The sequence below is a fragment of the Talpa europaea genome, assembly GCF_964194135.1.
Source record: "Talpa europaea genome assembly, chromosome: 1".
Classification (NCBI taxonomy): Eukaryota; Metazoa; Chordata; class Mammalia; order Eulipotyphla; family Talpidae; genus Talpa; species Talpa europaea.
This window is the reverse complement of record NC_140073.1, coordinates 101,901,900-101,917,427: the sequence shown is the minus strand read 5'-3', so window position 1 is coordinate 101,917,427 and position 15,528 is coordinate 101,901,900. Positions and strand designations below refer to the sequence as shown.

At 33.1% G+C, this 15,528-nt stretch overlaps 1 protein-coding gene across 8 annotated transcripts in view; it reads right to left on the bottom strand.

Moving 5' to 3' along the window:
• SLC4A10 (solute carrier family 4 member 10) overlaps window positions 1-15,528 on the bottom strand; it is a gene marked incomplete at both ends in the record, with an annotated part of 269,813 nt that overhangs the window by 32,565 nt on the left and 221,720 nt on the right. For all 8 annotated transcript variants that reach the window (XM_084240237.1, XM_084240240.1, XM_084240238.1 and 5 more), the window contains 4 exons: window positions 4,326-4,487; window positions 5,446-5,559; window positions 7,049-7,210; window positions 12,902-13,007. In XM_084240237.1, coding sequence (XP_084096363.1) covers window positions 4,326-4,487; window positions 5,446-5,559; window positions 7,049-7,210; window positions 12,902-13,007 — 544 coding nt within the window. The remainder of the gene's footprint in view (window positions 1-4,325; window positions 4,488-5,445; window positions 5,560-7,048; window positions 7,211-12,901; window positions 13,008-15,528) is intronic.

The window sequence follows — 15,528 nt, the reverse complement described above, 5'->3', positions numbered from 1 at the left end:
ATAGCAACAGGTGATACTACACCAGACCCCACTAAAACCAATATGCAGCAAGACAAGAGGCCAGCCAAGAGGACCATCTGATACCCAGATGCCACTGCTGAAAAAATTCATTTCAAAGCTTGGCAGCAATTTCCTGCATCTGTCAAGTTAACCACATAAAAGACTATAGATTGACATGAAGAACCAGGCTGACAAAGAGGGCAAAAAAGAACATATCAAATGCCATAATCATCAAGAGAATGTGGTGCCAAATGAATGTTGCAAATGCATTCATTTACTCAAGTGATCTGAGATTGTATTGCTGTTTATTAAAAATGATGTCAAAAGAAGCCTGAACTGTCTACAGAAACATGTAGAAAAGCCCACAGTTATATCTTAATAGAAACTTTCTTTTATGTAAGATATTATCTCTTTCCACTTTCAGGGAATGCAATTAAAAAAGCATGCAGATATTTTGAATGTTTTTCAAAGGTATTCAGTTAATCTATACCTATCTGTCTTCTTTAGAGAAAAACAAACAAAAATGCCAGAGAAAGTATGAATTTATAACTATATCTATCTCTAATATGTATGATAATTTGCATTCTCAAATTTTTTACATTTGTACGTTCTCTCACTCTTGAGAAACCCTCCAAAATCATAAATGCCTGAGCTGGAGTTTTGCTAATTTTGAATTTCTTCCTTCTTAGACAGAAGTAAGTTGCTTTATCCAGTGCAGACTTGCCTCTGTAGTCAACACCGCTTTACTGTGTATGTAGCAATGCTCACAAAGTGATAAAACACTTTCAATGGCATGCAAAATATCCTCTCAAAGACCATCAACTGGTTTTGGTAATGGAAGGGAAGAAAAAGTGAAAAGGATCTAAAATATAAATTTGGGAGAGAGAAATAAAATGATGAATTCTGAGGTTACTTGGCTATATGGCATATACTTAGATGCATGATGTGAATCTACCAGGTATTTGATGCAGGAGCCAGGAAAAAAAAAAAGATTCATTAAATGAATTCAGGGAATGTAATCAAGGCAAAAATGGGTTTTCAAGTGAGAACAAGCTCACTAGTAAAAGCTGAAACTGTGGTTAACTTGTGGTCTGGGGATATACTGAAGAAATGTGCCTTTTTGTAGTCAAAGCCAGGACATTGTGCAAACATTTCATTGAAGCAACAGGTGGGGGGTGGGGGTAAGGGGGAACAGCTATGGAACAAACCGTTACTCTGAATAAAGAATGTTCTGAGAAGCTGATATTTTTTGTTGCTGTTATCAGGAAAATCAGTAGCAGCAGACCACACTATACTGGAGCTTATAGAACATGAGGGTTATAGGCCAAAAAAAGAAGTGTGTAGTGTAGACAGTATGTCTTCACAGGAAGGAATTTGCTTTGCAAATATCCATAATCAAGGATGAGGATGAAGTGTTCAGATTCATAGTGACAAGAACAGACTGACTCTTCTACTAGTGGCCACAGAGAGCCAGATTTTCTCTATTGTTCATTGTTTCCAGGCAGCTAAGGGGCAAAATGTGAATCTTTTGATGACAGTCATTTATTTTTGCAATAAAAGTAACGCACAAATAATGTAATATGGTTCAGTAAAATAGCCTCAAGCTTATTTTACTGACCCAATATAGTAAATGCTTTAAATCAACATTTAATTATATGGCAGGCACTTAAAAGGATCACTTAAGAAATGCTTTATTATATTTTAGCAATTTACATGACATACGAGGGGGGAAATATATTTATGTGTGGATCTGGAACTTGAGAAATGGGAATGTCAATGACCTACCACAGTCCCATGAAGAACACAAAGAAAGAGCTACAAGGGTTATATGGTGGAGGGACCTCAAAAGAGTGAAGACAGAGAATGACCAGAAAGCACCACTGCCCTCAGCAAATCCACAGTTAGTTCCACATTTTGTTTTAATATGATTCCATTAATAACTAGAAACAAGTACTATCTATATCAGTTTAGCTGATAACCTTAATTAACCTTTCAGTAAAATTAGTGAGATTTCTACCCAATTATAAAGACTAAAAAAAAAAAATCCTTTGAAAGGGAGATACTTTTTAGCTCACTTTTTCTAAAACATATATCATACAATGAAATACATATACAGGGCCTCCCCGGTGGCGCAGCGGTTGAGCGCTGGGTTGCGAAGCTGCCCCGCAGCCTCTGCAGCGCTGGTTCAATCCCGGCTGCTCCCTGGCCACGGGAGGAGGGTCCCACATGGCGCGCAGATCTCTCCTGCCGCCCGCTGCTCCCCTCAGCAGTGTACTTCGGTCCTTCTGCCTGCTCTGCTCCCTGCTCTGGCTCTGGTGAATTCTCTCACCCTCCCGCACTTCTGACTGTACCCAGTGCTTGTATAAATAAATAAATAAATAAATGTTTAAAAAAAAAAAAAAAAGAAATACATATACAGCCATTAAAATTGATAATGCAGATTTATATTGTCACTATGAACTATTACCTTGATTTTGTTCTTATGTTAAAAATAATATAAGTAACATATGGAGTATGAAAAATATATATTTGGATACATAACAAAGTGTTAACAATGTTATCTCTAGGAAATGAAATTAAAGTGTTTTCCACTTTGTCTTTTAACTTTTCATATTGTCTAATTTTTTAAAAACCAAAAACACATATTTTATAATAAAAACAGAGAGGTTTTCAGGTTTACAAAGTAAACTGATGTCTAGGAAAACTGTTTTCCTACTTCTTTGTAATAGACAAACGACATCCCACATAAGGTCCTCAGACATTTTACAGATCCATTTATTCAACTACTTAAATAGCAATTAGGTTGTGATTTCTGCTTTTGCAGAAAGCTGATATTTTGAAAACAAATAATATTTTAAGCTATTGATACTGAATAAGTAGGTAAAGTTAAAAAATGGAATTCTTTGTTCTGAGAGTTGTCAATGATTTAAAGTTCCTAAGATGAAATGGCATCATTCAGAGGCATTTTGGAATCAGCTAATATAAACTTACAAGAGCCAACTGCTTAATTGAAAAAAAAAAAAAAGAACTTTTCCTGTCAATTGATGTCACATAGGTAGATTGAAATGGGCCATGGTAGTAGTAATCACACCATGAAAGTTAGCAAACATTATAAATCAGGATATCTCATTATTTTGACACCAAGAACTGGCAGTTAAACATTTACCAGCACAACATAGACATAATTTCTAGGGCTTTATAAGAATATATCTTTAATAATCAAAAATTTTATTTGGCAAAAAATAACAAGTGAATCGAATGAACTCCTTTAAAATAGTCTGGCACTCTTATATTACTTTCTACAAAGACAATGAAGAATGTTCTTTGTTTTAAGATAGACATATAACCTCTCCAATATGTACCTGAAATTCCTTTTTTAGTGAGATTTATTACATATAATCCTGCCTTCTTACATTTATGTCATTACTACTTCTATCAAATAGTCCAATCAGAGATTTTGAAATATTTCTAACAACCATACCTGTGAAATTGTATATAGCATGATTTCTGTTGCTCTGACACTCAATCTTTTTGTAGAATTTTAAAAGTATGTGAAGATAGCTGGCAATTACACCACAATATAAGAACAAAACAAGATTGTGCATGCTTTGTTTTTATAGGTTGGAATCAGGTTATTTTTAACTATTTAATGATCTTTATGTATTTTATCTAACACATTACATATCTCAGACAAATTGCAAACCAGTGAACAACTTTATGATTATTCACACTTGCAAAATGGCAGGGTAAGAATATAAATAAGATAGATCCATACTCATACTTTCTGTTAAAATATAATTGAAATCTGCAATAAAAATCAGCAAAGATGTCACTTGCAAAGTATCACATTTATGATCGGGTTTTGTTATAAGTATTTATAAACAAAGGAATAACTAAAGAAAATGAGAAATATCTGAAGATGTAACTGATTCCAATAATGAATACAATCAAACATACTTAGGGTCAGATAAATAGAGGAATATCATATGTAAGGTAAAGTGGTAAAGTTACACTTTTCCAGAATAGACTGTTGTTTCACTAAAATATTTCAAACATGGTAAAGAAAGTTAGAACTTCAGCAATGTTTTTTATTTTATGTCCTAGAGGTAAGACTTCAGAGTTTAGAGCTCAGCCAAGACCATAAACAAACAAATAAATAATTTTAAGGTCATTATAAGGCAAAGTATGATGAATACAGAAAATAAAATTATGCACCTGAAAATATTATTTCAGTATTTCACTGTACAAATGATACACAATAAAAAGTATCAAGTGATATCAGTTAAGTCACCATGATTTCCATGACTATGAATCTTAAAATATACCTTTAGCTTATGTTCTTTTCTGTTGATGATAACAGCTGTAATTTGTTGGTCCATAAAAATTAGAATAGTACAAAGCAAAGCTGGAATAATAGCTGCTAATACTGTCCACCATGGATTTGGACCTAAAGGTGTAACAAACCAGCCACGATCATCTCTGGTGGGCTGTAAAAAATAAAAGAAGGTATACAGTTATTAATCGGGTAAATGAACACCTAATCTAATTAAGTCTTCTAGAGGCTACCAGGAAAGCCCTAATTATAAATTGATATGCCAAGTGAGCTATGCTACTACTACTAATATTCACAAAGCACTTGTAAGTTACCAGGTACCATTTTAAATGCTTTAAATATTTTAATCCATCTTTTTTTTTTCACAATACTCTAAAGAAAATATAGACAAAGAGAATGAAGGCATAAAGAGATCCAGTAAATTGTGGAAGATCCAAGAACTGGAGGTAAGATTTGAACTCTGACATCCAGATTCAAATATCTGTGCACTTAATATTTTTATTAAATAAAATAATATTGATATTTACTGTTTGTGGTTTACAAATGTGTTTATATTACAAACAGCATGCTGACAACTGTATATAACTCTTGTTAGATGTGTGCATTGGTCATTACTTGAAAATAAAAGACCCTGGATTACATCAGGGGCTCAGAGAAAGATTCTAAACCTGACTAAGGCCTTAGTTGAGTCCCAAAGAATTTCATTTTGACAACAATCCCATGAGGAAGTCCCTATGTAACTGATGAGAAAACGGAGACTCGGAGAAGCTGAGTAAGTGGTCCAAGGTCACATGTTTACTTAGTAGCATGGTCAGAAACTACTCCAGACCTAATTTTATCTGTTTTCCAGGCTCTATTCACTGTGTGATCCTACATCAATATAATGCATCTCCCTTCATTTCAAAATCTTAAGAGGCTTCCCTGTCTTTTATATGCAGATATAAATATTAGGCCAACATGTAATCATGCTGTGGGCATTTCATTTACTGCTCCATCAATCTATATTCTTTATATTTCCTTGAACATCCCAAGCACTAGTGTTACAGCCATCATTTAAATGATGATTAAACCTCCAGAGTTAGAGATATAGATAGCAAATGTTATAACTTCACCTTGAAAACACTTGGTACTTTTAGTTTCGGAGATGGGATCCCAATGGCATAGTCAATTAATACCATACACAGAATTGTAAGAAAGACAGCAAAGTCACTCACTATGGATCGAACCTAAAAGTAATGAAAACATTTGTCATTTGAAGGAACTGTAAACACTAAGGAGTACTCAGGAACATAATCCAGAGTCACACTTACAAATACTTTCTGACATAATATCACAATATTACATTTTATGCATACTATAATGAAACTCTTAGCTCAGTCAGGACCTGAATAGATATTTATGGATCTTTGTCATTATAATGGATACACATTCAACCTTTCTAGAAAAAGGCATTATGGAAAAACTGCAGTGGTGATTGTGCTGTTTTCAATATTTATTTAAAATTTAAGTTTATCATGAACCCAAGAGTATAAATATTTAGAAAGTAAAATAAGGTCGCAAGCCAGTTCTTGGTTGAATTTTAAGACTTGTTTCTCACACAGGTAGTAATTTAATATGCTAACCCTGAAGCACCAAAAATAAAATTATATGTTTTACTGAAGAAGGATAACATTTTAGTTTTTCAATCTGGGATATAACTGTGGAATATGGAAATGTGCACAATGGAGTGTACAAATTGGTAAGTAATTCTATGTGTCAATTTTTTAAGTAATTTTTCATTCAGAAAGCTATCTTTGAGCAAAAACACTTACATAATTATCCACCAGATCTGGTTTCTAGTAGGATGTCTTTATGACACACACACAACCCCCCCCCAAGATTGATTTATTTATAAAGACATAATTTTTTATAAAAATAAAAAACAATACAAACATAGTTAATGAAATAAAACTTCCTGGGGAAATAAATGAATTTTCCACTTTAGGGAAGAAAGAGGTGACAAAAACAGAAGTTTTCTCTGGAAGAAACAGTTCTTGAAACATATTCCCAGAGTATAATTTTGATCATAATCCTCAGCTCATCCCTAAAAAGCTTGTTTTCTTGTTTCTTTTCTTTTTTCTTTTTTTTCTTTTTGGCTGAGTCAGACATTATAGGTGTTACTTTGCAGTGTTAAATATTGAACTAAGCTGTTTCTCTGTTTACTTTCCTTTCCAAATATGCAGATGCAAAACGTGGTGGGTTAGGGGGAGGAACTGACACTTTAAAAACGAAAAAGAGAATAGTGTTCCAATGAGTCTCGTAGGGGCTTCCCCAATTAGAGAATCTAACAGTGGCTCTTACGAGGTATCTGTCAGGCTGGAATAGTTCCCACTGTTCACTGGGCAAGAAAGTGACAATCAGCGAGGCAGTGTGTGCTTTTGATTCCAAAAGCGTAAGCGGGAAAGTGGGTGCTTATCTTTGGAATTGGAAGTTAGGAGAGACAAGCTTGAGGGCATATGTACTCCTAGCACCTAAGTCACAAAGTGCTTCCTCTCCACCTCCACCGCTGTTGCCACATCCATCTCCTCACTGGCAGCTCTCTCTTACAAAAGCTTTTTTTTTTTTAGTGGCTCCTCCTCTGACTGCAATTGCTCTTTCTTTTGTCCTAAAACACTTATGGCAGTAACTGCCTTATGTTGGTTTACATTTGGATCAGGAAAATGGTAGATTCAGTACCTTGGTTGGGAAATAGCGGCTAGTCTTGAACTGCTTCAGGGTGGCCGACATAGTCACTGTGGAAAAGAACAAAATCACCGACCAAAAGAGAACATCTGGAACATACGGGTGCTCGTGGCCACAGGCTCGTCCGATGTACTCTCCATGCAGAGACTTGCATTCCTGAAGGAGGAAATAAAACAAATGGCGCGATGATGGGGAAAAGGTACATAACACATCCAGTAAATTAACTTCTTAAGATCAATAAGAACAGAGATGATGAAACTTCACTGTGGCTCTCACAATGACCTGACAGCACAGTGTGCTTCACAAATTCTATTTGGATAGAATAGCCACTATGAAAGATGTATATTATACTAAATTTGAACATGAATCACTTTTTAAATTTTTGCCTTTTTCAAATTAAACTTACATCTCTAATACTATTTGACTTTACCATACATTGTGTATTTAACTTAATATTTATTAAGTTCTTTTTTATACATAGTTATTTATTTTTACCTAGAAGAACTGGGGTACAGGCCAGAAGTGCAGGGGGTGAGAGGATTCACCAGAGACAGAGTGGGGAGCAGAACAGGCAGATCTACTGAAATACCCTGCTAAGGGGAGCAGTGGGTGAGACAGGAGAGTTCTTCTGCGTCATGTGGGTAGCTCCCTGGCTGGGATCCAACGCAGAACTCAGGCTGTCCAGATGATAGCACCAAGACTCAACCCCTAGGTGAGTAAGACCAGACTTACTGATAGTTAAAGAGAATGAATGGTTGGTCAGGCACAATGCCAAAGCATTTAGATATATCATCTTTATTACTTTCCTGATCAACCGTATAAAATAGGTAATTTTCTATTTCATATCTGAGGAAACTGAGGTGTAGAAGGGTTAGGGCATTTGCTATTGCCTCACCACTGCTAAGGGACACAGTGCTTAAACGCAGTGTTTAAGGTGGCAATATTACTACAGATTAAAGAAGAGCCATGATTTTGAATTACCCCGTCAAGAGCAACCGAAAAGGGTAAAAAAAAAAAAAAAAAAAGCAAAGGGAAAACTGATATATCACTACTGAAATAAAATTGGGAGTTGAAGATAGGGCTCAAACTCAGATTGAAGGACAAAAAATAAAATGTTACTACACAAGCAAGACAAATATCATATTTACTATGATCTTTCTATGGTCTTTCATTTCCCTGGTGTTCATTTTTATGAGCCTCTGAAGTACCATTTTGAATGACTGCCTTAGCCATGAGGTGGCAGCAAAGTCAAAAAAATTATTTTCCCAAGAAAAACTGAGCATTTTAACATTAATATTTTGAAATAAAAATGTTTCTTTTAAATTCATTTTGGTTTCTCTTACTGTGTTTTAAAGATAAATTACTAAAGTATTACTTTTTATGTCAAAATAAAAAAAAACATATTTAAAGTGACCCAGGGACCTCGTTAGTATTTGATATACTGGATCTAGACATAATTTGAATTATGCCATGATAAAGAAATAATTTACAGAAAAATATGGACTGAAGAACTGGACACCAACAGAGAATCCACACAATGAACAAAGCCTCAGGCCTAGAAGTCATTGAATAGCAGAAAATAAAAACCTTCAAAAGATTCTGAATAAATCACCAAGACCCACATTGCTAACCAAGCAAGCAACTAGTAATATCTACTTGGAAGAAATATCCCTAAAGCAAGGGTTATTAAGAAATGTTGTTAGTAGCATACCTTATACTTATGTAAAACATTTGTTTCCTTTTCTAATCTAACTGCAAATACCTTTCTTGCTACTTAAAACTGAATGCCAATAATCCATGTGAAGCTAATACAGAGCACAACACTTGGCTAATTGAAAAAAATAAAGAAGAATCCCCCCAGGCTTTAATTATAGTTTTAATTTTCCTTCTCTCAAAATTCTGTAAAAAAAAAAAAAAAAGTTAAAATAGCAAACATGAACCCTTGGATTTGTTATTTCCTTCTTATCCCCATGTCTAGAGATGCTAGTAGACTAATTACAAGCAAAACAATGAGTAAGGAGAATAGTAAATATAAAAAGTACCCAGGAGCTTCACAGCTCCTTTGTAAACACGTATGTATACTTATGTATCATCTTCAGTCTTTTGTGAGGTTATAAAAATCTTCTACTAAATATTCGTTGTACCTGCCTGGGTTTTGTTCTCAATTCTTAAGGGCATCGATGCTATTTAAAGAATCATTTAACTGGGCCTCCCTGGTGGTGCAGTGGGTTGAGCAGAAAGCTGCGAAGCTGTCCTCAGCCTCTGCAATGTGGGTTCGATTCCTGGCTCATCCACTGCTCCCCTCCGCAGTGTTTTTGGTTCGTCTGCCTGTTCTGCTCCCCACTCTGTCTCTGGTGAATTCTCTCACCTTCCCGTGCCTCTGGCCTTTACCCCAGTTCTTGTATAAATAAATAAATCTCTAAAAAAAAGAATCACTTAGCTGTCTTATAGTCTATAATAATTTGCCAAAAACTTGCCTACCTACTTTAATTTGAAGTAAATTTTAAAAGCATATTTTTTTCTTCCTTTTGTCAGGAAAAGAATGCTATGTAAAAAAACATAGTTGTGACCTACTAAATTCTGCATTTTATTCCTGGTGCCCCTACACACACACATGCACATGCACACACATGTCCATGCCCTGAGATTTAGAAGTGAAAAACCAAAGCAAAATCCAATTGTCTTATTTTGGCTCTAACATATGCTTCCACTCAGAAAAGGAAAAAATTCTTATTGACAAATGCATGTCTACTAATTATCTTCAAACATACGCTAAGTTTCAATAATTTTAGAAGTTGGTAAAAATTAAGTTTGATATAATAAGAAATTAAAGTTGGCATTAGTGTCCTGCCCCTTATATATGTACAAGCTAAATATATAATCCTGGCACTGAGACAATTCTTCATCAATTGCTAGTTAATTGCTTGTGAATATTTTAATCTTGCCTAAGAGTTCCTTATAGAGGCTGATTTTGAGATACTGCTAATTGTGTGTGTAATTTTTTTTTTTTTGGCAAGCTAGAATACTTAGGTAGGTATACATACCCAAGTATTCCAGCTTGCCATGAAAGCCTTGCATTTCACATTATTTACAGTAGCCAAGATATGGAAATAACCTAAGTGTCTGTTCGTGGATAAATGAATACAAAAAAAATGGGATATAACTATACAATGGAATATTATTCACATTTTAAAAAGAAGGATATTCAGTCTTCTGTGAGAATGTGGATGAATCTGGAGGACATTATGCTAAGTGAAATAAGCCAGACACAGAAAAACAAGTTTTGCATGATTTCACTTATATGTGGAATCTAAAAGAAATCAAACTCATAGAAGCAGAGAGCAGAAGGATTGTTAGTAGGGGCTGAGGAGTGTGGGAAATAGGAAACTTTTGGTCATAGGGTACTGAGTTTCAGTTATATAGGGTGAATAAATTTTGAAGATCTAACAAAACATGGTAAATATAGCTAATAATAGTGTATTATTTAGCTGAAATTTATTAAGTAAATCTCAACTGTTCTCAGAAAAAAAAAAGGTAACTGTGAGGTGGTGGGCATGGTAGTAAGTTTGATTGTAGTAAGCATTATAAAACATGTGCATTTATCAAAACATGTTGTACAGTGTAAATACATATAAATTTTGTAAGAAAATAAGTCAAAACAAAACACTTACATTAAATAGTAAATTTGTGATATGGGATTATTTCTCAAAACAATCTTTAAATATTTATTGATCACTTACTATATATATAGCAGTTTGGGAGAATCAATGAAAGTTAACATTCTTTGATCCACGGAGTTTGCAAGGTATACATTACAATTCATGAGAAATGAAACCATTCAATTTAAAAATTGTCAAATGAATAATACATAAAGTAAATGTTATACCACTATTTTTAAAGAACTAGTTATAATAGTCATTAGCACGGTGCTTTATTAATAAAATGCTTTCGGTGATACTAATGATTATGCTGAGAAAAACAATCCAGCATTACAATTAAGACAAAAAAAAATTTTAATGGTCTTCAGTGACTTAAAAATTACAATATTTTTTCATTAGATAGCATTCCCTTTGGTGATAAAGGCTATTTCTGGTCAAGATTAGCAATTATCCATTGCAAAAACTCCTTTTAAGTAATGGAAAATAATGTGAAAATTTCTGCCAGAATGTTAACACCTAGTGCAGAACTTAAAAAAAAAAAAAAGCCACAGTACTAGACTTGCTTTGATTGCAAAATATTTTTCACTATACTCTGCTTGACCCTAAAATTTCTAATATCTAAAATTAACTTTCTCCTAGCCAGATCAATTGTGCTGTGAGTCTGTAAGAAAAGATATTCAGGACTTGTTAATACTGAAAGAATGAATATTATTATTTAGCATTAAATTATTTAGAGAATAAAATATTCAAAGAATAAAAAAAAACATACATAAGCAGGATCATATTAAATCATTTAGAGATGTGATTATTTGGGTTTCTGCTTTGACAGAGACAACAAAGTGAGGGACATAAGCAATGATTTCCTCAGACATCTTAGCCCCTATAGTTTTAAAAAAAGGGAGTACAAATGCAAGGGATACTATGTAATAGATAAACCGTGATCACTTGTACATGTAGCATTCTTTATTGCATCATTCTTTCATGTTTAGCCCACCATTTCATTTGTAGGCCAATTTAAGTGGCTCTCTGAAAGGAATTACCCAACTATAAAAGAAAACAAGAATAAATGAAAACTTACTCTAGAGAATATAACTAGCACAAGAAAAAAAAATTGTAAAATATAGGCCAACATAGAATTTTAAACAGATTGATTTCATTCCGAAAGAAAACATTCAATGGAGAAAACTGAGAAAATGGGCAACAGATCAAGTACTTTTATAATAATCATGTTTAGAAGTTTTATATTTGACAATGTTCCATTAACTCGTGTATTTACTAAAATAATGGTTTTGTAAAATGAACTAGAATTATACAGTTTGTGCTAATGACTATAATAGGATGTGAACTTATATAATAGGTAAAGTGGCAGAAACTCTATTTATAAGATTTGTAACTGGGGAAAAATAGAAAAAAACAGAATATTCAGATTTTAATATCTATTAAAAGTAGAAATCTTCAATTTTTCCAATGAGGTTTGGATGAACAGAAGGATGCAAATACAGATAGAGATACAATAGATTATGAAGAACTGAGAAATACAATACGAAAAAAAAGAGAGAAACCACAAAGCAGAGAAAAGCCAAAAAATTTCTTAAAAAGTATAGGAGTTAACATTCACAGGTGAAAAATCTGTTACCATCCTCATTATTGAGCAGGAAATAAGAAAATGGAAGTAAGGAAGTTCTTTCTGAGGGAGGTGCCAGATTTTGTTAAGAAAAGTGACTTTTGTCCTTTCTAAGACTTTAGGATTTACAATAAAATATTAGCAAACATGTCCTCTCCCCATTATCCCCAGCATATTCTGCACAGCTGGAGCAGTATTAATAACTAAAGTAAAAAGCATTCTGGGTTCTTCACACAGAAGGCCAACAGTTTGTCATATGGTTTCTCTCAGGTCACCATGCCTATTTAATGTACTTTTAGTTAATGCAGTCATATTATTCTCTGTATGTGTGCTTTTAGAGCAGTTCAGGCCTCTTAACTAATAGGAAAACTAATAATGAAAGAAAACCTCAGTTTACTGATGAATATATGAATAAATTAAATAAAATGAATATAATTAAAATTAAGATAAAATTATCACTTTTCAAACAATTTATGTTAGTGGCAGTAATTCATTCAAAATGTGACGAAAATTCTGTGCAGTATAAGATTCAAGATATGGTATATTTCTCAAGGTTTCACTTACCGACACAGTTAGATTTTCCCAAATTATGTCAGCTGCAGAAATGTTGGACTCCTTCCATTCCTTCAAGGTATCATTGCTAGGATTATGTGGTTCCACACAATTACATCTAAAAGGGCAAAGCAGTGTCTCTTGTGAAGCATATCTTTTTGTCAGCATATTGAAAACAAATGTGTAATAGATACTTCTTCCAAAGTCATAGCCTTTCTCCATCTAACAGATAATAATTAGGTAACCTCAAACAATTCCAGGGCAGATAGATATATTACCAAGACACTAGAGCATTCTACAGTTTCCTGGATTGAGAAATCATTCCCAAATAGAGGAAATTATTTAAATGGTTGATTAGACACAGGACTTTAGGGACCTCTCAAATTGGGATCTTTTCTTGCCCCTCAATGATAAGCCAAGTAGAAAAATCTATTATTATAATTTGCATATTTTTTTTAAAATTGTGCAACCAAATCAATTAGCACTAGTTGTTTAATTTATATTCCAAAGATCATTTTTAACTTTGTATGTAATTCAAAATTACAGCTAGATTGAAGTAAGAACCCGAGGTTTCTCAGGATATATTACTCTGTGATGAGTGATATTCTAATATAAATTAATATGCAAAGGCTATTGAGTACCTACTACATATAAGGAACCATGATTAATTAATTCCAAGTTGGAATAGGAGAACAAAGAATAAATAAGAGTTGGGCATTGTGTTATTATTATTTTGTGATAGAAAACAATTTCTGGACTCATGTTCTGTATAACTTTATAAACCAATGAGAAGATAAAAGACCTTAGAAGTAAACTTCAATTTACAAATAGCTTGTTTAAAAAAAAAATTATAAACTGCCATTTGCCCTCCAGAAAGCATTTTCTTAACACAGTATTTTATAGATGGGTTAACTAATAAATATCATATAACTTGAAAGTAAATTGACCTGTTATTGAATAATATTAATAAAACTGTAAAACCTAACTACCATTTCTAATGCATTCTACAGGAAAATCATTTACAGCTTTCTACTTGGTAAATCTCTCTGCTTAAGCAAGAGTTTCTTCTATCTTCTACATAACAAACTTAGCTCGTTTTCCTTTATGACCACCATTTCATTCTTCAAAGTTATTCAGTGTCTATTATTGAAAGAAACTATATAGCAGTCTCCCCTTATCCATTAAACTATAAGAAGCTCCCTCTCCCTGAGCAAATGCCTGAAATCACAGATAGTATCAAACACTATGTGTATATGATTTTCCCTATACATACATGCCTGTGAAAGTTTAATAAATTAGGCTCAGTAAGAAATTAATATTAACTACTAATAGAATACAATAACTAAAACAATATACTATAATAAAAGTTATGTTAATGTAGTATACTACCTTTCTTACTGAACATATTTTTTGGACCAGAGTTGATAGCCAATAACTGAAATAGCACAAAATGAAACTGCTGGGAAGGGGAGAGTACAGTATAAAGATTGCTGGTAAAAGTAAATATATACACAAATACAAAATATAGGAATGGTGGTGTATAAATCACTTTTTAAAATCTGAGATAACATTGCTTAAACATTATATAAGTTGCAGGCATACAACACAATAATTTGACATCTCTACACACTACAATGTGATCACATATATCATTTTTAATTCTGGTATGTAGTTAAAAAACCAAAAGTATAAAAAATAACTATTACCATAAAATGTTACTGGATACACAGTATAATGTTATTTAAAGACATCAATAATATAAAGCATGTCAGGGGAAGAGATTTAATATAGATTATTGTATGCAATTAAAGTTGTTATCATCTTAAAGAGACTGTTATGTTTTATGTAAGCAGCATGGCGACCACATACATATGTTCCTCTCTAACATATGCACAAAAGAAAATGAGAAAGGAATCAAAGCAGGTCACTACAAAAAAAAGTCAAAGAAATACAAAGGAATGCAGAAAAAGAGGAAAAGGGGGACAAAAAGGCTACAACACAGAATACAATTAACTAACAAAATGACAACAGCAAAGTCTTTCCCTATCAGCAATTACTTTAAGTGTAAGTGTATTAAATTACCCAGTCAAAAGACATAGATTTGCTGAATGGACTAAAAAAGAAACCTCATAACATCCACTTCATACTGCCTATAAGGCTCTTTAGACTTAAGGAGACACATAGGGTGAAAGATGGAGTAGGAAAAAAAATGTTAAATTGTATTTAGCATATTAGCCTAAAGAGACTCATATCAGAAAAAATACATTTAGTCAAAAATGATCAAAAAAGAGTCTAAGAAAGATATTAAATAGTGAGAAAAATATCAATTCACCAGAAAGATATAAAAATCATAAACATAGATGCACTTAACAGAGCAGAGCAGCCAAATATATGAAGGAACCCTTGACAGAATTAGAAGGAAAGACAATCACATTAAAATAGATTTAAATACCTCAATTTAAATAATGGCTAGAATATCCAGACAGAAAATAAAGATAAATAAGATAACAGAGCACTTGAACAAAACTACAGACAAAGTTGAACTAACAGACATATATAGGTCATTCCACCAGCAGGCATAGAATACAGTTTTCTCAGGTATACATAGAGCATTTTCTATGTTAGGTCACAAAACAAGT